A 20,008-nucleotide genomic window follows, 5' to 3' on the forward strand; every position below is an offset into this window, starting at 1 on the left:
ACAATTTTAGGGGGGGGCGCGCGCCGGGTGCGCCCCCCCTTAAATCTGCCACTGCCCAGTCCTCCTGTTAGTTCTACTCACTACAGGATAAGGACAAATGGCCCACATTCCTTCTGTTAATTCTACTAAGCAGGGGATAAAAACAAATGGCCCCCATTCCTTCTGTTAATTCTACTCACCAACGGATAAGGACAAATGGCCCCCATTCCTTCTGTTAATTCTACTCACCAACGGATAATGACAAATGGCCCACATTCCTTCTGTTAATTTTACTCACCAACGGATAAGGACAAATGGCCCCCATTCCCCCTGTGTTGGGGCCTGTGTCTCCATCATTCAGTTGTTTATGATCCTGTGCGGGGGGCATCATGGATATCGTGGAACCATCACAGAAAGCTAAACACTAAAAAATGTCAGGAAAGGTTACTTGATACACAGTTATTTTTCCTCACAAAATTAATCTTTTTTCAGAGATTAGGAATTGCCATAGGTCTAAATGTAAATAAATTGAAAAACTGTCAATTTTGGTGTATGTGTAAAGTATTCCCTCACCGAGACTTCATCTCCCGTCAGGAGTTCTTCTACAACCACTGTCTCTCCTGCTGAACCAAACACCTTGTTCTTAAAAAATTCAAAAGTAATACTCTGAACATGAACAAGCTACTTTCACTTTACAGAGAATGTTTCCAACCTGGTCAAATAATAAACAAGTAAGCCTACTCACATTTAACATGTCACACACAGCCTGACAGGCCTCGGGTTTAGTTTTGGTGACCACCACCCCCTTCCCTGCGGCCAGTCCACTAGCTTTCACCACTAAGGCAGGGTAGTCAGCTCTAGAAAGAAAAAATACAAAAATACAGCACAACACAAAAATCAGTTTACATACATACATGTATTCCGAGAAAATCCTTAGTAAGTGCAGGTATCTCCAAAATTAAAAATTAAATTTGAAATTAATCAAGAAAAACATGTGACAATTAGACATGTACAGCTGGTAATGCACAAAGTGAAATTGTTTTAAAATGGAAAATCAAATTAATGTGTTAGCCACCTAGTTAATAAAATTAAATGCTTTATAATGATTCATAAGTGAATATAATTTGATTAGCAGCACTGATGTCTTTCTTTAATCTATTAGCTGTTTCATTCACATTAAACAGTTGAAATGTTAGTCAATTTAGAAAATTTGTCCTGGAATATAGCCTTAAAATAACTCAATTCAGAACAAAACAAATTCCTGTAGTCTTGACCTTGTTATTAGTCAAAAGATTATTTCATTGGTTAACAAGTAACCTCCTTAGAATTTCAAATACAAAGTCAGCTTTGACCAGTAACTAAAGTAACAACAACCTGAAGTCAAATAAGTTATATTTTCTTTTTAATAAAATGAAAATAAAGCATTTTCATCATGCATTTGCATTTAAATTGATAATATCAAAATTTACTGTAATGTAAACATGTTTCTTAGTAATAAATTCAGAAAGAAGATACAATTTATATCTTCAGTACACGGCATCAAAGGCTATGAAAGCACATTGCTACACAAAGGCAAAATTAAACAATTTCATGCTTTAATAAAAATCTTAAATCATATAGTATTCAGGCTGAGTTCATACTTAGTTAGAATAGATTCTGAGTCTATTTAGTTGGGGTAAAGAAAATCTCAATGGTTGACAGTTTTTATTATTATACCTCTACTTATTTTTCACTATATAAAAGTAAATCGATATATTTTGCTGATTTACTGAAAATCACCAAGAATAAACTGATTCCCTGCAAAACAGACTGATTCCAGGCAAAGAAGTTAATTTTTTTTGGATGAACTGATAACACCTATTCGGAACACTTAGTATTTTTTTTAAACTTACAACAAACTTAGAAATGTTCTGAATAAACTCATTAATATTCATTAATGAATCGAATCGCGAGTCAACTGGTCCCATATCAATCAATATGAACCAGTTTACTGGCAGCTTTTTCAAATGTCTTGTTTGTATCGGTGTAATAAAACAATTAAAGTATATCATAGAGGGAGTCGGCAAGATTCCAGTTCCCCTTGAGCAAGTCTTACTGGTTGACAGTTTTGGTCTGGTAAATCTTACTGGTTGACAGTTTTGGTACAGTTAATCTTACTGGTTGACAGTTTTGGTACAGTTAATCTTACTGGTTGACAGTTTTGGTACAGTAAATCTTACTGGTTGACAGTTTTGGTACAGTTAATCTTACTGGTTGACAGTTTTGGGACAGTTAATCTTACTGGTTGATGTGCTGACATGCCTCCTTGGCGTCCCTGAAGCTGCAGAACCTGGCTGTGGGGATTCCATGTCTGGACATGAACTGTTTGGAGAAATCCTTACTGGCCTCTATCTGGGCAGCCTTAGCACTGGGGCCAAAACAGGGGATTCCTAACAAAGGGTTATCAGGAAGAATGCTGTATAAACTAGCAAGCAATTACACAAAGCCAGGAAAGAAATGCATTAATTTTATAGGTAACATGCTGAGAGAATGAAACTATGTATGCTGGAAAAAGATGTTTGAGACCAAGAGTAAAATTGATGTGATTCTGAAAGAAATTTAAAGCCATGAGAAATTGCTGGACATGAATCAAAGGCACAATCAGATGAACAGAGGTGGGATACAGTGGGGGATGCCCTTTTATTTATTGGTTACCATGACTATTCAGGTGATCGGCTATCCCAGCAGCCAGGGGGTCTTCTGGTCCAACCACAACTAAAGATACGGACTCCTTCTGACAGAATTCTACCACTGCTGTAAAGTTCTTCACATTCACATCTACAAAATATGGTAAAAATACACTAACTCCATGCTATAAAGTACTAGAACTAATTACTTTGACTTTTTATTTGAAAAAAAAGCAAAATTTTCATCAATGATTTATAAAGTAAGAAAATAAAATTACTCCTTACATAAATGAGACACAAAAACTTTGTCTCAGGGTTTTCAATATAGTCTACATTTTTTTAAAAAATAAAGCCACACCAAGTATATTTATTTTACACCACACCTCAGGGCAATCTTTGACTGTCATATTTACATAACTTGTTCTAAACTTGTTATATACAGAGTGATAACTACGCTTGCTTAAAATTGCTAAATCAACAGAGCACCTTTCCCCTTTACTTACTTAGTACATTGTTTTGTTTTGTGAGGCACCCCTCCCCTATATACTTACCTACATTGTTTGTTTTGGGGCCACCTCCCCTATATACATACCTACATTGTTTGTTTTGGGGCCACCTCCCCTATATACTTACCTACATTGTTTGTTTTGGGGCAGCTCTCTGTTCCAGCATTACCAGGGGACACATAAACATGACGGACATCAGCTGACTGGGCCAGCTTCCATGCCAACGCATGCTCACGCCCTCCTCCTCCTAACACTAAAACTGTTGCCATGACAATCTATCTGGAAAGAAAATGCTAAAATACTTTAAACGTGCATTAATGAAAAATATTAAAACTATAATCCAGAACATTCAGAGTAGAAATTTGTGCGAAAATAAAACCAACACATCACTTTTGTCAGTATGTGCTCAGTGGCGTACAGGTACAAAGTTGAACAATTGGACACCAGTGATACATAAACATTAATTAACAACAGAGCTTGTGCCCTGTTTACAAACACTGTGTGTGTTTCAGTAATGTATTCAATATGTTGAACTCTGCATACACAGCATTGAGCACAGGCTGACATTATAAGGGAATGGATTTGATTTCACACATTTCTACTCTTAATTTTCTGGATAATAGTTTTGATATTTTTCTTTAATACACAATAAAATTGCTACTTTTCATTAGTATTAAGGATAAAGTTAAAAACTGTGAATATGGTACAATGTGTCAATCACACGCATCTAGAATATTTGAAGTTTCAATAACTTCAAGAAATAATAAGATTTTAATAATGTTTTCGTATGAAATGCTATGGAAACATACAAGTTATGGAATTATACAGAAATGAAGACGGGGGAACAAGGCGGTCAGAATGTCTATAGCGTTTGATATTAAAAAATCATATTCAACATGTTCAATATGTGAATTGAGTATTTAAATTAACTTCTCATTATTAAAATTTATGAAATTAGAAAAAAAAAACTTTTCTGAGAGAAAAAAAATTTTGTAAGAAAATTTTCTTTTATAAAATTATGATATTCATTGGATTCGAACCCTAGCAATAAAAATCTGACGTATCCTACAGATTTGAGACTAAGGCGCTACCCACTATTCTACTTGGCTCATGATGAATCATGTAAATTGTTTGTGATATGACCCTTGACTTAATGGACTTAAAGTAATTTTTGGAATTTTACGAATGTTTTGTCATAAAAGTGTACTTTTAAGGTGGAATAACCCTCTGATAAGAGAGATAACTTTTCTGACAAGAGAGATCACTTTCTTCAGACATTTTACCAGGAAATTCAGTGCATTGTCATGTCAGAGTTTACAAATTTCAATCAAATGAACCATTTTATAGTCGACTCAATCAAAAACCTATTCTAATGTACAAATGTTGATTTCTAGTTACTATTGCTAGTATATTTATTAATTATTTATAATAGTTTACTTAAAACAATTATACTCAGTTCCTTTTAACAGTGTACATTTGAGAAATCTGTATCTCTTAAAGTATAATTCTTTTAATTGTACAGAAATTTTAGATGCAGTATTGTTTATAAAAATTTAATAATTATTTTGTTTCATTAAAAAATATTTTCAAAGGCGATAATGGAACGATAACTCTTGTTTATGGATGCGTGTTATTTTATATGCACAGAAAACAATTTGTTCTTCTGATTTAAAAAGCAGTGCTTCAGTATGTTTTCTAATGGGCATTAGATAGGTATGATAGTAAATATTATTTTTATATATACCTCATATTTCTAATTTAATTGTGAGATAAAAAATAATAAATCTTTCTATTTACCATATCAAATTTTCTTCACATCATGATTTGACATATTATATTTTACGCTTCATTTCAAACTATTTTCCATTTGAATTTAATGCTATAGTTGTTGCTGAAAATCAATGTCTGGATTTTTAAAAAAAAAGTCTTGAAATTTGGAGCAGAGGGATATTTCCCCTGAAGGTATAGTGGGTCTTCGCTTCATGTTTTTTGTAAACCAAAATTTTATTGCAAACTTTTAGCAGGGCTTGACATTAACTTTTTTTCCTACTTGTCCATTTGAACAAGTGACCAAGATATTTACTTGTCCAAACTTCAAATTCAGTTGTCCAAAAATTTTTCAATGAATATCTTATTCTGTGAACTTGTAAACAATTACTTGAATTAAAAAATTAAACATGCTTGATTTATTAGTGTTGTTATTGATAAATAAGACAAACACATATAAAATAAAATTTCATCTACATTGCCTGTCCTGACAACAACAAAAATGTTCGCAAGTGAATCTGTAATATCAATCAAATGTATTCCAAACCCGCAAACATTGTAAGATCCATGCCATGTAATAGTATGGCTGCAATTAGTGAATATCAAATCCAACCAAGTGTGAACTCACATAGCGATTGATATCGGGATCGAAATTTGGGTATATGTTCTCCTACCATTTTATTCGATAAACTTAATTCAATAGTTGTTTTTTACTTGAAGACTTCTTCACATAAAAAATCTCTTGTCCAATCGGACAAGTGCCCAGCAATATTTACTTGTCCGTATCTTTTTTTCATTGGTACCGAACAAGCGGACAAGCGTAAATGTCAAGTCCTGTTTAGGATTAATTTATCTTTCAAAAAAATGGAGCGAAGACCCACTCATATTGAAAAATGTTGTTACAGTATGAAAAAATGATCGTTTTGTGTGTATGCTTTTTCATAGGCAAATATTTTTAGTCTTTGTGAGATTGTTGTAAATTGTAGAGATTTTACATCAAGTATACTTTAATATTAGATAAAATATCAAATAAATTTGGATATAATTGAGATTAAATTTTCCACTTCTTATTGTCGCACTATTGGCACTTTCGTCCGCCTTATTCCCCCATCTTCTTTTACAAAATATTAACATCAAATCTTTAAACATTTTTACTGTTTACAGCGCAAATTCTGTAAATTAAACAAAAATATTGAGAAAATCGTGCAATAACAATAGAACAAATATAAATTACATACAAATTATTACACACCAAAGTTGACAAAACGTTGAAACTAAATTACAAAATCTGTCTTTCCACGAGAAAACAAACCGGAATTTTTTGCAGGAAACATAACAGTGAAACCAATTGCGAAAAACATTGTTTTTCCGAAATTAATGATTAGCGTCTCTTTAGTGTTAAAACAAAAATTATTGCTAATCTAAACATATAGCCTGTTACAAAAAATATTAGGCCTACTGCTGTTCACATGTTTTAGATAATTTTTTGTAGCGTACATCCGAACTTTCGGTCGATATATATAGATTTTCAATTGAACTAAAGACAGCGAACTACATAATAAGCAGAGTTCGATCGGTTTTCTGGACACGTGGTCCTACAGCTGTCGCCCTCCTTTCTGACAAGATGGTGGTCTGGAAATTCATCCTTGTTTTGAACGCTGTCTTTATGCCAGGAAAGGTGTCTGCTCAAAGTATTTCAGAAAGTAAGATTTTTTTTAATTTTATTTTTTATACAGAGTTTTCACGTTTAATTATATTCAGTCATACTCAGTATTTTTTTTTTTGTAGAAATGATATACTTGCGCAATTAAAGACTGCATGGGAAATCAGTATCAGTGGTATGCTTATATTTTGTTGTCCTTCAGTTATAGATAACTATGAGTACCTAGACTACATGAAAGTTATTATGGGAGGGAAGTTCCTGAAAGGCATAAACGACCCAGAGTCAGATAGCGGAGAATATCCCATGCAGGAAGCAGACGTAAAACCGTACTACATAGACACACACCCCGTCACCAACGCTCAGTTCTGGTAAAGATGTATAAATATACACATCAAACCGTACTACATATAGACACTCATCCCGTCACCAACGCACAAATCTGGTAAAGAGGAACTCAAGCAGGGCCGTAGGAAGCAACGTATTGTTTTTCTTGGGGGGAGGGGGGGGGGGCAATTAAACAAAAAACTTTATAATTTTGAGGGATACTAATAAGAACTCAAATTTTCTTAATATTGACAATGTCATTAGATGTTACTATTGAGAGGGCACAAGCATATAGGAGCTATGTTTTCTATAGTTTTACGTATCGCCAAAACTATATATCTACACCCCCCATTCCTATGGCCTTGAATAGATATCACTTTATTCAAAATACATGTACTTTAATTTTACCTGACATATTTACATGATCATCAATTTGAAACTAATTAGAAAACAATCACAGCTAGTCTCCGAATTGTGCTCCGAATTTAAACAAATTCTAATGTTGTTTTAATTAAAGCCTTGATAGTATTTACATTCTTAAAAATTAATAAAACAGTTGGATTTTATTTGTAAACCAGACGCTGATCTAGGAATTATTTCTGGGGCATCCATCCCAGTAAAAAACAATCCAATCCCTAAATTTCTTGAAAAGCAATAAAAAAAAAAAAAAACTAAACTTTACATATAATTCATTTCCCAAACGTGAAAAACCTATTTCGGGGGGGGGGGGGGGGCGGTAGTAATCATTGATTGTAGATACATACCTATGACTTTTCATGCCAATGTCACAGAGATCTACGTTTCTTAGAAGGTGTCCGCTTTTTCAAAGTGGGGGGGGGGGGAGGGGTTCAAGGTAAAATTTACTTGTGTTTGCTTGTGTTAATGTGTATATTTAATAACTCTGCAAAATTCGGATAGGGGTGCCCGGATCTTACCGCCCTCTCTAGATCCGTCATGTAAACATGCCCTAGTAAAACCTTTTTAAAAGTTCCAAAGCAACAACTTAAAATTTTACATTCGATGAATATAAACACTTTTTGAATTGTATTTATTTTCAAAGTGGAATTGATAACCTTATTGAACATGTTGAACATAATATAACTGAAAGCATGTTCTTGCTGATGAATTAGATACATACATAAGTTACGTATCATTAACATGCACATGTAACATATTTATTACTAAGTATAAAACATTCAATATATCATATCTTTTGTCTAAAGGAAGTTTAAGGAGGCCAAACCGCGATATGTGACGACGGCAGAACACCACGGGTGGAGCTGGGTCCTCAAGCCCTTCCTGTCCCCCTCCGTCCTCGACCAGGGCCAGGGGGTCCCACAGGGAACCTGGTGGGTCTCCGTGAGGGGTGCGACGTGGAACAAGGTAACAATCAAAGTGGCTTAAATTTACATTTATTTAAAATTCTGTGTTGAATGACTGCAGAAAGTATTTTTCCCAACATGCTGCAATTTATGTACAGAAACAAGGATTTTCTTGGGGGTGGGTGAGTGGGGGTGGGGGTGTTAAATTGAGGATGTATATATACAGTCACAAAACTACTTTTTTTAAAAAGTATATAATTATATGTGTGAAATCCTTCCTCTGATATATTGTAGCCTGAGGGGCTGGGTTCCTCCATCAGAGACCGTCTGGATCACCCCGTGGTTCACGTCAGTATGGAGGACGCTAAGGCCTACTGCACGTGGGTGGGGAAGAGGCTGCCCACGGAGAACGAGTGGGAATTCGCAGCGCGTGGGGGGCTTCACGGTAAGAGGGGAAATATTCTACGTGTACGTCTCCTAAAAGAGAGCATTTTTTTTTATGAATAATTTGCCAGTATATCCAGCATTTTGGTTCAAAAATAAATGAATCATTTCACATTCAACATTGGAAAAGGTGTAGTTTTCAGCGCATTTTATTTTTTTACCTTTAGTGTCAATAACGAGATCTAGCTTATATGTTATGATCAAGTTATATCGCTGTTTTTTTTTTTTTGTTTTTTTTTTACATGTATGTCTACCTAACAGTGTTAATGGTCTCTATTTATTCATACAGCCAAGATTTACCCGTGGGGAGATCGGTATCAGAGGAATCGGACCAACCTGTGGCAGGTAAGTGGAACAAAGGCGTCGGTACCGGGGGGGGTCACTTTCAACGCACACAGGTTGCAGTGTCGTCAAAGGAGGGTAAGTGGTAGGGTTTGAAGGGGAAAAAATGGTACTGAAAAAAGTTTGACCGTAACTCCACCCCCTCCCCCGCTGGAGTAGGATTTTCGTTTTTGTCTGGGGATGAATGTAAAGAAATAAAAAAAAAACAGTATTAATTTCAGTGTAGCTTTTATTTACGAAAACATTACTATTGTTTGCACATGAAATCTGATGACCTTAAGTTTCTTTTTGGCTTGTTGGCTTGTCACGAATATGTAGATCTGTTATAGCCCCCCCCCTTTTTTTTCCTTTTTGCATCCCGTTTTGATGAGTTTAAGTAAGCAACGTCTTTACTCTCCCTGTTGAGAATTCTAGAACTGATCATGCATGTATTTGGATAACTTTTATTGTAAAAGTTGATCACTTATTTTTGAATCCCGGGACTGATCTGATCTTGTTTATTTTTACAGGGAAAATTTCCTAATGGGAACAATAAGGCCGATCAGATCTTGTTTATTTTTACAGGGAAAGTTTCCTAGCGGGAACACCAAGGCAGATCACATCTTGTTTATTTTACAGGGAAAGTTTCTTAATGGGAACACTAAGGCCGATCACATCTTGTTTATTTTTACAGGGAAAGTTTCCTAGCGGGAACACCAAGGCAGATCACATCTTGTTTATTTTTACAGGGAAAGTTTCCTAATGGGAACACTAAGGCCGATCACATCTTGTTTATTTTTACAGGGAAATTTCCTAATGGGAACACTAAGGCCGATCACATCTTGTTTATTTTTACAGGGAAAGTTTCCTAGCGGGAACACTAAGGCAGATCACATCTTGTTTATTTTTACAGGGAAAGTTTCCTAGCGGGAACACTAAGGCAGATCACATCTTGTTTATTTTTACAGGGAAAGTTTCCTAGCGGGAATACTATCACCGGGGAAATAAGTGTCAAACTTTCCGGCAACAATAAAACATAAAAATGCTAACGATGGAGTAGCACTTTATTATAAACATAGGTCGGTAGGGTGAATTCTGGAAATCCAAAAATTGCACCCGAACAATCCGAAGCCTAGGAGTTAACTGATGAACAATGATTCGTATATCATATAAATAATAAAATATAACAATGACAATTAGCACAATTCTAAGCATGAGTGACAGATGGCTTAGATAGAATAACTCATGACATGTTGAGTAAATAGATTAAATAATTAATTTCCAGATTCGGATTTACATAATAATTAGCATAATTAAAGTTTTTCAAGTTGTTTAAAGTAATTACAGTAAATTAAGAGTATATTTCAAAGTCAGCTAAAATGTCACTAAAATTGTTTTCTCAAAAATCACACCGTGATAATTCCCTCTCGCTTCGAAAATAGACGTCCTCGTCTCAGGAATATCCAAAAACTGAAATGTGGAGCACTGTGTTGTTGGTTTCAGTAAAAAGAATGGTTGGCGTGGGAAGCGGTAGGAACTGATGTTGCTAACACGTATGATTGAGTTGCATGATCGGTCTTCGTTCTGCAATTTATCGTAAAAATCATTTATGCTTCTCGAATCCATGCACCGGTTGCTTACGGACTTGGTCTGCGGACAATGTATGTTTTTCATTTGCGTCTCCGCAACAGCAACACTCATCGGACTAGATTTAGTAGCAGTCCGAGAAAAACACACACCTGCAGTAGAATCGCATGTTGTTGCTGACTTGTTGTCAGACGATCCTACAGACGGGTTTCCCAGGTTTGTCTTCAAGCAGGCCCGTCCTGATCCCTTGGCTTGGTCCTTTTTGATCGGTGCGTGATCGATGGACGCCACTGGAAATGATTTCCTTTGGGAGGAACGGTAAGGTGTGATTGCAGAAGAGAAACATACTTGCACATATTGACCATGTTTTCCGCGCACGAAACACTCGAAAGGTGTAGCTGGACACGTAAGAAGGTGGCCATGGAAGAAGGGTTTCCCGCACCTATAGCACCGTGGACTGGATCCTGGTGTCGAGAAAATTCGTGCTGGTCCTGGTGTAATCCAAGGACGCGAAAGACAATGGCGCTGGTTAGATGTTAGGGAGGAGCGGTAAAGTCCTTTTCTCCAGGTTGGCATGGTGTTGTTGAAGATGGGTCGTCTTGGGGGAACTCGCTTAGTTGATGGTACTCAGGATCAAACTGCTACAAAATATATGCAGCAGTCCCGGGTGTTATACCCTTAGGATATCTCCACCAAATTATCACCGGGGAAATAAGTGTCAAACTTTCCGGCAAAACATAAAAATGCTAACGATGGAGTAGCACTTTATTATAAACATAGGTCGGTAGGGTGAATTCTGGAAATCCAAAAATTGCACCCGAACAATCCGAAGCCTAGGAGTTAACTGATGAACAATGATTCGTATATCATATAAATAATAAAATATAACAATGACAATTAGCACAATTCTAAGCATGAGTGACAGATGGCTTAGATAGAATAACTCATGACATGTTGAGTAAATAGATTAAATAATTAATTTCCAGATTCGGATTTACATAATAATTAGCATAATTAAAGTTTTTCAAGTTGTTTAAAGTAATTACAGTAAATTAAGAGTATATTTCAAAGTCAGCTAAAATGTCACTAAAATTGTTTTCTCAAAAATCACACCGTGATAATACCAAGACTGATCACATCTTGTTTATTTTAGAGGGAAAGTTTCCCAGCGGGAACACTAAGGCAGATCACATCTTGTTTATTTTTACAGGGAAAGTTTCCTAGCGGGAACACTAAGGCAGATCACTGGGATGGGACCTCTCCTGTCGATTTCTATCAGGCACAGAACACTTACGGTTGGTAGTAGTATAATTTTATTAATAAACGTCAGTAACTTGAAGGGAAAACACGCAAGAACTGAAAAAATAAACGCAAAGATACTCTAGCTCAACAATTCTTCACATAAACTACCGGTATGAACAAAACTACAGCTTTAGGTTACCCTGATGTACATTATCCTTCTGTGTTTTGGTTTTATTTTATGTGAGCAGTGTTTATGTAATGGTGGACTTTTCTAGGGGTGTACGACATGCTAGGGAATGTTTGGGAGTGGACAGCCACACGGTACTATGACAGAGTAGTGGACAGGAAACTCCAGGAGTTAATGTATGTGGTCAAGGGGGGATCCTTCATAGATAGCCGGGACGGCCATTGTAATCACATTGTAAGGACAGCTCAAAGGTAAGGTCAATGTTATCACATCGTCAGGACAGCTCAAAGGTAAGGTCAATGTTATCACATCGTCAGGACAGCTCAAAGGTAAGGTCAATGTAATCACATTGTCAGGACAGCTCAAAGGTCAATGTAATCACATAGTCAGGACAACTCAAAGGTAAGGTCAATGTAATCGCATCAATAGAACAGGTCAAAGGTAAGGTCAATGTAATCACATAGTCAGGATAGCTCAAAGGTAAGGTCAATGTTATCACATCGTCAGGACAGCTCAAAGGTAAGGTCAATGTAATCACATTGTCAGGACAGCTCAAAGGTCAATGTAATCACATAGTCAGGACAACTCAAAGGTAAGGTAAATGTAATTACATTGTCAGGACAGCTCAAAGATAAGGTTAATGTAATCACATCGTCAGGACAGCTCAAAGGTAAAGTCAATGTAATCACATCACCATGGCAATTCAAATGTAAGGTCAATGCAATCACATCACCAAAACAAAATTTCATAGGTAAGGTCAATGTTTTAACCTGACTATGACAGCTTAAAAAGTAAGGTCAATGTAATCACATCATCAAAACAAAATTTCATAGGTAAGGTCAATGTAATAACCTCACTACGACAGCTCAAAAAGTAAGGTCAATGTAATCACATCACTAGGACAACTCAAAGGTCAGGTCAATGTAATCGCATTTTAAAGACAGCTTATAGGTAAGGTCAATGTAATCACTTTGTCAGGACAACTCAAATGTAAGGTCATTGTAATCACATCACCATGACAGCTCAAAGAGTAAGGTCATTGTAATCACATCAAGAGGACAACAGATTTTTAGGCCACTGTAATTATGTTCCCCAAACGAAGTTGGGGAACATATTGTTTTTACTCTGTTTCTTATTATTATTATTCTTATTATTTTTCTTCCTGGGAAAATTTTGTCCGCGAGTGATCTTGTAAACTACACATCCGACTTAGGTAAAACCTTTTTAGGGTAAGTAGGCATGTTATGTAGATTTGCGGAATCAAGGTCATTTTGCGCGCACGTGCTTGCAAGAGCGCGCACGTGCAAAACTTAAAATGACCAATGTATAATGGATATAACCATAACTTCTCTATTTTGTGACGAAATGTTTTGAAACTTATAATGTAAGGATGTATTAGTAGTATGCACAAGATGATATGGTCAAAATAGCAAGATCTCACGCGCATGCACGTGCGCTTCGCTCTGATTGGCTGGAACTAAAGTCTCAATATCTTATTTGTTTTTTGATAAAATCATTTGAAATTTTGAACATAGTCATATATTAGGGAGATCTACAGCCTGTAATATAAGATTTATCATGAAAGCATGTGCATGCACATGTGCTTGCAAGAGCTTGCACGTGCAACACGAGAAATGTCCAATATAATTGATACAGACGTAACTATTTAAATTATTGATGAAATGCTTTGAAAATCATTTTATAAGTATATGTTAGAAGTATAGACAAAATGACATAGTCAAAAAAGTAAGATCTCATGCGCATGCACGTGCGCTTCGCTCTGATTGGCTGAAACTAAAGTCTCAATATCTTTCTTGTTTCTTGTCATAATTCTTTGAAATTTTGAACATAGACCTACATTATGAAGATCTACAGCATGATATATAAGAATTTTCATGAAAACATGCGCATGCTCGCGTGCTGCAATCTGATTGGCTGAAACTTTAAATGGCTATATCTACTTTGTTTTTTTGACGAAATGCTTTGAAATTTAAAACATTGTCATGCATTAGGATATCCTACAATATGATAAAGAAAAAAATCATGAAATCACGCGCATGCACGTGTGCTGCAATCTGATTGGTTTAAACTTGAAATGGCTATAACTCCCTTGTTTTTCAAACAAACAGGATGGGATTTAGAATATAGATAGATATAATGGACTCCTAGAAGAAAATGTGGTCATCATGCACGTGCACGCACGTGCGTGCATTTGGAACGAGTGAAATGAAAAATACACTTGAAAGAGTGATTTTTCATACTTTTGGACTGAATGCTTTAATATTTAGTATATTAAAATATGTACATAGTGTAGACAAGATGATATGATCATAACGCACATGCATTCACATGCGCACGGGTGCAATGCTAAAATTTGAATATAATTGGTATCCTTCTGAGAAAACGTTGTTAAAGTCAAAATGCACAGAGTTTGTCTTATTTAATGAAGCTGACAGGGAATATGGCACCAAAAAGGAGTTGGGGAGCGTTTGGGGAACATCTGTAACGGTCCCCGTTACAATTAGCACTAGTTACATTGTAAAGACAGCTCAAAGGTTAGGCCATTGCAATAGTATATTTTCAGGACAGTGCCAAGGTTAGACCACTGTTATCCCCTTATCAAGACAGCTCAAAGATAAGACATACAATGCTTTAAATGATGGAGAAAAAAAATTCTGTAACTAAATAAGAGTAAAATTTGTCCCAACAAAAAAGAATGACTTTGATTATTTAATATTTATCAGAATGGGATTACAGCCGGATTACACAGCTCAGAATCTTGGCTTCCGATGTGTCCGCAGTGCCAAGGCCTACTGGGATCTCCACGGTCACAAGAACTTACGGAGACCATACATAGGGGACAACAAACCCGACCCCAGAAGGAGGCGTCCACCCAGGCACCACCGGAAAGACGAACTGTAGGGCCCTCCACACGGGGAAATGTTAACTAGAGAGAGGGCTCGTCAAGACCTACAGTGTAAGAATCTAGTCACAAAAATGTGAACAGTCACGTCACAAGAAATACAAACTGATCAAAAGAACAGCTGAATGAAATGCCAAGGGATTTGTATCAAATTTTAGCTCAATTTTCAAAGAAATCTTTTTAATAAAATATTAATTTCACACAATGTTTCAGCTTTATCATTGATACATATTTTAAATGAATTATGTGAAGTATTTGTTTGACATGAATACATATTGAATTCCAAATACCTATGTTATGTGTAAATCCTTGCAAAACCCATTGGAAAAGAGTTTTACATCAGATATTCCAAACCTTTGTCTTATGAACATTTAAAAATCATGACAAAACAGCAGCGGACATAAAAATATAATTTATTTTCTTAATAATGATAATGAGACATGAAATCCTCTTACAGTGTGTATCACTCAGTTCTTCATGTATACTAAATGCATGGTTCACAAGGCACCAAAATGGCTCCAACACACAGGCTAAGCAGAGAGTCAAACAGCCGTGACACACAGCCTAACCACATAACGGCTGACTCCTACACACAACCAGATAAAAAGCTGTGAGTTTATAGACTACTTCTAGACTAGACACTATTTATGATGGACATACAGGACGGATAGCTACAGATAAACACACAGACAGTCTGATCACTGTTGTACACCTTCAATGTAAAATGTCTTAATCTGCTTCTCACTCAGGATAAAATAAAATCTAAATAATAAATCTCTGTTTACAAATTTCTAAGAGAGTTAAACTCTTGAAAAAAAGGTGTTTATGACAATTAAATATCAATCTCTCCTCCATGCTAAATTATATGCCCCCTTCCTTACAAATGCAAGAAAAAGAACAACAATTTTCCTTTTTTTCTAACCACTAAAGGATCTACATTATAAAGATACTACAATATAAAACCTACTCTAAGTGTAAAATTATTGGACAACATTTAAATTAAACTGTACATGTGTTGTTGGTTTTAAACAGGTGGTTTAAGATAAACTAATGCATAGGTAAAATACTGAATAGTCTATTATTTTAAAAATTGACTTTCCATTAATAAATTGGGGAATATTTGCATGTTAGACTATACTTTACATTAAAAAAAATTAACTTGGTAACCAGAGTCGAAAATATAAAGTAGGACATTGTTTAACCTTTTAATTTCAATAAACCATAACACAAGTATTGTAACATTCTAAGGACATTAATTAATTCCCCTTCATTCTCTTATCTTCTCAACAGGTACTGCACAGTAGAAATTATTTTTCTTTGAAAACGAAACAAAATACTTCACAAAGAAAAATATTGTGCAACGTAAACTACCATGTTTAAGCAATAAGCATTTCACCAGTTTCAAAATATTTCAGTTATTTTGTTAAAGAACTAAAACCAATTTACCAGTGAAAAGATTTCTGAACTTTTTACATATTATATAGAAGAAAAGGACAAACTATACAGCCTAGACTTGTTCCACAATGCTGAATTCTGATTGTACTACAGTCTATAACTGAGGAAAAAAATAAAGTAGCTTCAACTTAGTCAAAATATTTTAGTAAATTATGAAAAATATTCTTGAAAAAAATTGTAGAGTATGGACGGACTATATGATCTGTTGAGACAACCACATAAAAAGAGGAATCATGTAAATTAATACATGTATTACAACTTGCATCTTCATCTAAAATAAATCAGTTATCAACTGAAAATATCTTTAAAAAAATAATTAAAAAGTATAAAGTACATGTATACCATATATCAGACATCCAGTTGAAAATATCAACAATTAAAATCAAATAAATGCATAATTTAAAATAAAATGGAGAAAAAAAATGTACTCATCTATACTATAACAGTAAAAGTAAACTGAAAGTTAAATTAATCAATAAATATAAATAATTTATCACGTTCTTGATCACAATTATAATTTTTAAAAAATAAATAAGTACATGTTTTATTTATTCTACTGCATAAATGTAAAAGGAATGGCACAAACTGCCCATTCAATAACATCACCAGGTGGTGAATAAAGCAATGTTTGGCATGGAATGTATCAAGTCATGTGATATGTTTATGGTTAAAATAGTGGCTTTTGATTGGTCAACACTGATGATAAGTTGATGCAGTATGTCAGGTATCGAACTCCCTGCTGTAAGATTCCTCACTCCCTGTTTCCCCGCGATATAGATCCACCGTGTGAGCGTGCGGCTCGTAGCTTCGACTGAGGTAGTTACTAATCACCAGATTAGAAGATTGCGTATTGCGGTAACCCAGATAGGGATCGATGTAGTGATCCTGCTCGTTGACCCAGCTCGAGTCCACGCTATTCCCGATCCCACTCGTCCCTCCCGTCAAACTGTGGGGGCGGCTGTCAGGACTGAGCCGCGACAACTGGAATAAAATAGAAACATGATGACCAGCCTCTACCACTGAAATAAAATAAAAACGCGAGATCTGGCCAAAAAATAACTTAATCTAGGGTCACTCCCAATCATATACTGAGAAAAGCTGGACATATGTCAGTCCATTAATACACAACTATCATAAAATAATATAATAAAAACTTAACTTATTTAGCAATGTTTTGAACATCAAATATATAAATTTAATCATTTTGCAAATTCATAATTTACACACACACACAAACTCTTGAGTAAACTGGTCCCTGTAAACTTACATGAACATCCCTGTCCTTGCCGGTGAGTTTGTATTCCTTGACGAGTTTATCTAAGCCCTGCTTCTGTTTGGTGATGGAGTCGATACGATCCTGTAATCGGGAATTCTCTTCCTCCAGGAATTTGGTGCGGACCTGTAACATGGAGACCATACGAGTCTTCTCGCGGACGGCCTCCTCCATATCCGACAGCCTGTAAGAGATTTGATTGGCTGAAAAAGGTCACCATAGCAACAGTCAGGAACAGCAGTAAGACATGTCAGTGAAATGAGACGACAAGGATACTAGATGGTTTGCTTTCAGTGAATTTGAAGGAAAGCCTTTTGTTGTTATAAAATATATTTACTTCACCTAAAGCATAAGCATGTATTAAATTATTTTGTTCTCATATTAAACTCAACTATAACAATATTATGCATTGCTAATATGTATGCTCTACAAAGAAGTTAGCAAGGACCAAAGAGAACCTTGGGGCAACAAATATATGTATAGCTATATTCATAAACAAACACAAAAAATGTAATTAATATTTATAAAAAATACAGACATAGCTGTACTTATCATTCAATAAACACCGAAACATTTTAACCCAGACAAAGACAGTATGAAAATTATGTAAATCAGCTGCTACATTTTTCAATGATTATATCCAAATCAGTAATAAAAAAATGTAAACCCAGTAACTTTATCAAGTCGGAAAAGTCATGAAACATGTAAAAATCTGGATTAGCTCTATAAAATTAAGCAATTAAAACATTTAACTACAAGTATTTTATTTTAGATGTTGTTTAATGATTCAGAAGTGAAATTATCTTCATCTAAACACAATGAATGTGTAAAAACATATTATAGGAAAAGACAAGTAAACAGTAAAGCCAAGAGAGAGGAATGAAGTGAGGTCAATGTGTACCAAAAACATTACGATCATACAATGTAATGCCAATGTTGACAATCTATATTTGACATGTGTAAACAAAAGGGGATTTATGGGGAAATTCTTACAAAATTAAGAAGAATAGCAAATTAGAGATTTACAATGGGGATAAAATGTTAACAAATGATGAAATGATAATAACCTCAAATCCTGGTCTAATGCACTTGATACATGTTATATAGAAAAAAAAAATCTCAAAAGCATAAGGATATCCAATCATATCAACTGAATGCTTTCCTACCCCCCCCCCCCCCCTCTTGTTTAGAAGTAGATGGAAATTCATGTTAAAAACTTGTCAAAAATCCTTTTTTTCACGATTTTCAAAGCAACAATACTAACTGAAAGCTCACTAGAAAAATATTTACAATTTCATTCAAGAACACACAATTTTTTTTTAACATACTGTATACAGGGTTATTTTCGCCTTGTGTAATAACTCAGATTAAAGTCTGGTAATAATTAAAACCTACCAAGCTAGGTTTTCACGTTTTTCATGGATTTACTGTCTGGTAATTATTAAGACTTACTGAGTTAGATGTTCCTCTTTTTCTCGATTCACAGTCTGGTAATTATTAAGACTTACTGAATGAGATATTCCCGTTTTTCTCAGTTCACAGTCTGGTAATTATTGACTTACTGAGTGAGATATTCCCGTTTTTCTCGGTTCACAGTCTGGTAATTATTAAGACTTACTGAGTAAGATATTCCCGTTTTTCTCGGTTCACAGTCTGGTAATTATTAAGACTTACTGAATGAGATATTCCCGTTTTTCTCAGTTCACAGTCTGGTAATTATTGACTTACTGAGTGAGATATTCCCGTTTTTCTCAGTTCACAGTCTGGTAATTATTGACTTACTGAGTGAGATATTCCCGTTTTTCTCAGTTCACAGTCTGGTAATTATTGACTTACTGAGTGAGATATTCCCGTTTTTCTCAGTTCACAGTCTGGTAATTATTAAGACTTACTGAGTGAGATATTCACGTTTTTCTCGGTTCACGGTCTGGTAATTATTAAGACTTACTGAGTGAGATATTCACGTTTTTCTCGGTTCACTGTCTGGTAATTCTTCTCCATCTTTTCTTTCCAGTCCATCTCTTTCCTGAGCGTCGAGCGAGTCAGTCTCAGGTCATCGTCGTACTGTCTCAGTTGTTCCTGCATGCGAGTCCGCTCTTTAGAATAAAACTCTCTGTTAAATAAAAATGAAATCGTTATTAATAACAATAATTATAACAAATTTAAACTATGAAAAGAAACACTTTCAAACAATTTTTTTTTAAAATTCTCCTCCTATATGTTTTGTACAGAAAAGTATGTGCCACCATTATACTGGATTAAAAATATTACAACATGTCAATGAAGTAGTTAATATTTTGCTTTTAAATGAGTTTTATTCAAATTAGAAATGATGGTGGAAATTACATA

General features: G+C 35.1%; 3 protein-coding genes across 14 annotated transcripts in view; 1 reads left to right on the plus strand and 2 right to left on the minus strand.

The window, feature by feature from the left end:
* LOC134273066 (trifunctional purine biosynthetic protein adenosine-3-like) overlaps positions 1-6,198 on the minus strand; it is a 32,868-nt gene extending 26,670 nt beyond the window's left edge. For 2 of the 4 annotated variants that reach the window (XM_062755235.1, XM_062755233.1), the window contains exons 1-6: positions 3,279-3,450; positions 2,674-2,796; positions 2,261-2,408; positions 725-836; positions 553-621; positions 278-403 (exon numbers count right to left, since the gene is read on the minus strand). In XM_062755235.1, the coding sequence (XP_062611219.1) occupies positions 278-403; positions 553-621; positions 725-836; positions 2,261-2,408; positions 2,674-2,796; positions 3,279-3,420 (720 nt within the window). In that variant the 5' untranslated portion in view covers positions 3,421-3,450. Of the gene's footprint in view, positions 1-277; positions 404-552; positions 622-724; positions 837-2,260; positions 2,409-2,673; positions 2,797-3,278; positions 3,451-6,170 lie in introns of those variants that run through there. The other 2 variants (XM_062755234.1, XM_062755236.1) reach the window with 2 other exon arrangements.
* A 299-nt stretch (positions 6,199-6,497) lies between these two features.
* Positions 6,498-15,006, plus strand: LOC134273052 (inactive C-alpha-formylglycine-generating enzyme 2-like). The gene is made up of 8 exons (XM_062755220.1): positions 6,498-6,621; positions 6,784-6,949; positions 8,129-8,288; positions 8,522-8,672; positions 8,961-9,016; positions 11,790-11,874; positions 12,097-12,259; positions 14,753-15,006. Exons 1-8 carry the CDS (start codon positions 6,543-6,545, stop codon positions 14,928-14,930), a joined length of 1,038 nt encoding a protein of 345 aa, XP_062611204.1. The 5' UTR covers positions 6,498-6,542; the 3' UTR covers positions 14,931-15,006.
* Positions 15,007-15,328: 322 nt separating this feature from the next.
* The window catches only part of LOC134273069 (girdin-like), a 47,731-nt gene continuing 43,051 nt past the window's right edge, over positions 15,329-20,008 (minus strand). For all 9 annotated transcript variants that reach the window (XM_062755240.1, XM_062755245.1, XM_062755242.1 and 6 more), the window contains 3 exons: positions 19,608-19,772; positions 17,654-17,843; positions 15,329-17,367 (listed from right to left, as the gene is read on the minus strand). In XM_062755240.1, the coding sequence (XP_062611224.1) occupies positions 17,107-17,367; positions 17,654-17,843; positions 19,608-19,772 (616 nt within the window). In that variant the 3' untranslated portion in view covers positions 15,329-17,106. The remainder of the gene's footprint in view (positions 17,368-17,653; positions 17,844-19,607; positions 19,773-20,008) is intronic.

This window comes from Saccostrea cucullata, unplaced genomic scaffold, assembly GCF_032062105.1.
Source record: "Saccostrea cucullata isolate Sc308-1 unplaced genomic scaffold, CSIRO_AGI_Scuc_v1 ctg3532, whole genome shotgun sequence".
Taxonomy (NCBI): domain Eukaryota; kingdom Metazoa; phylum Mollusca; class Bivalvia; order Ostreida; family Ostreidae; genus Saccostrea; species Saccostrea cuccullata.

Bases quoted from the DNA above. Each gene is read 5' to 3' on its own strand.
- LOC134273052 (XM_062755220.1), top strand. From the start codon at position 6,543: ATGGTGGTCTGGAAATTCATCCTTGTTTTGAACGCTGTCTTTATGCCA. The intron at 6,950-8,128 runs GTAAAGATGTAT...TTTTGTCTAAAG, and splicing joins GTCACCAACGCTCAGTTCTG to GAAGTTTAAGGAGGCCAAAC. The intron at 12,260-14,752 runs GTAAGGTCAATG...AATATTTATCAG, and splicing joins ATTGTAAGGACAGCTCAAAG to AATGGGATTACAGCCGGATT.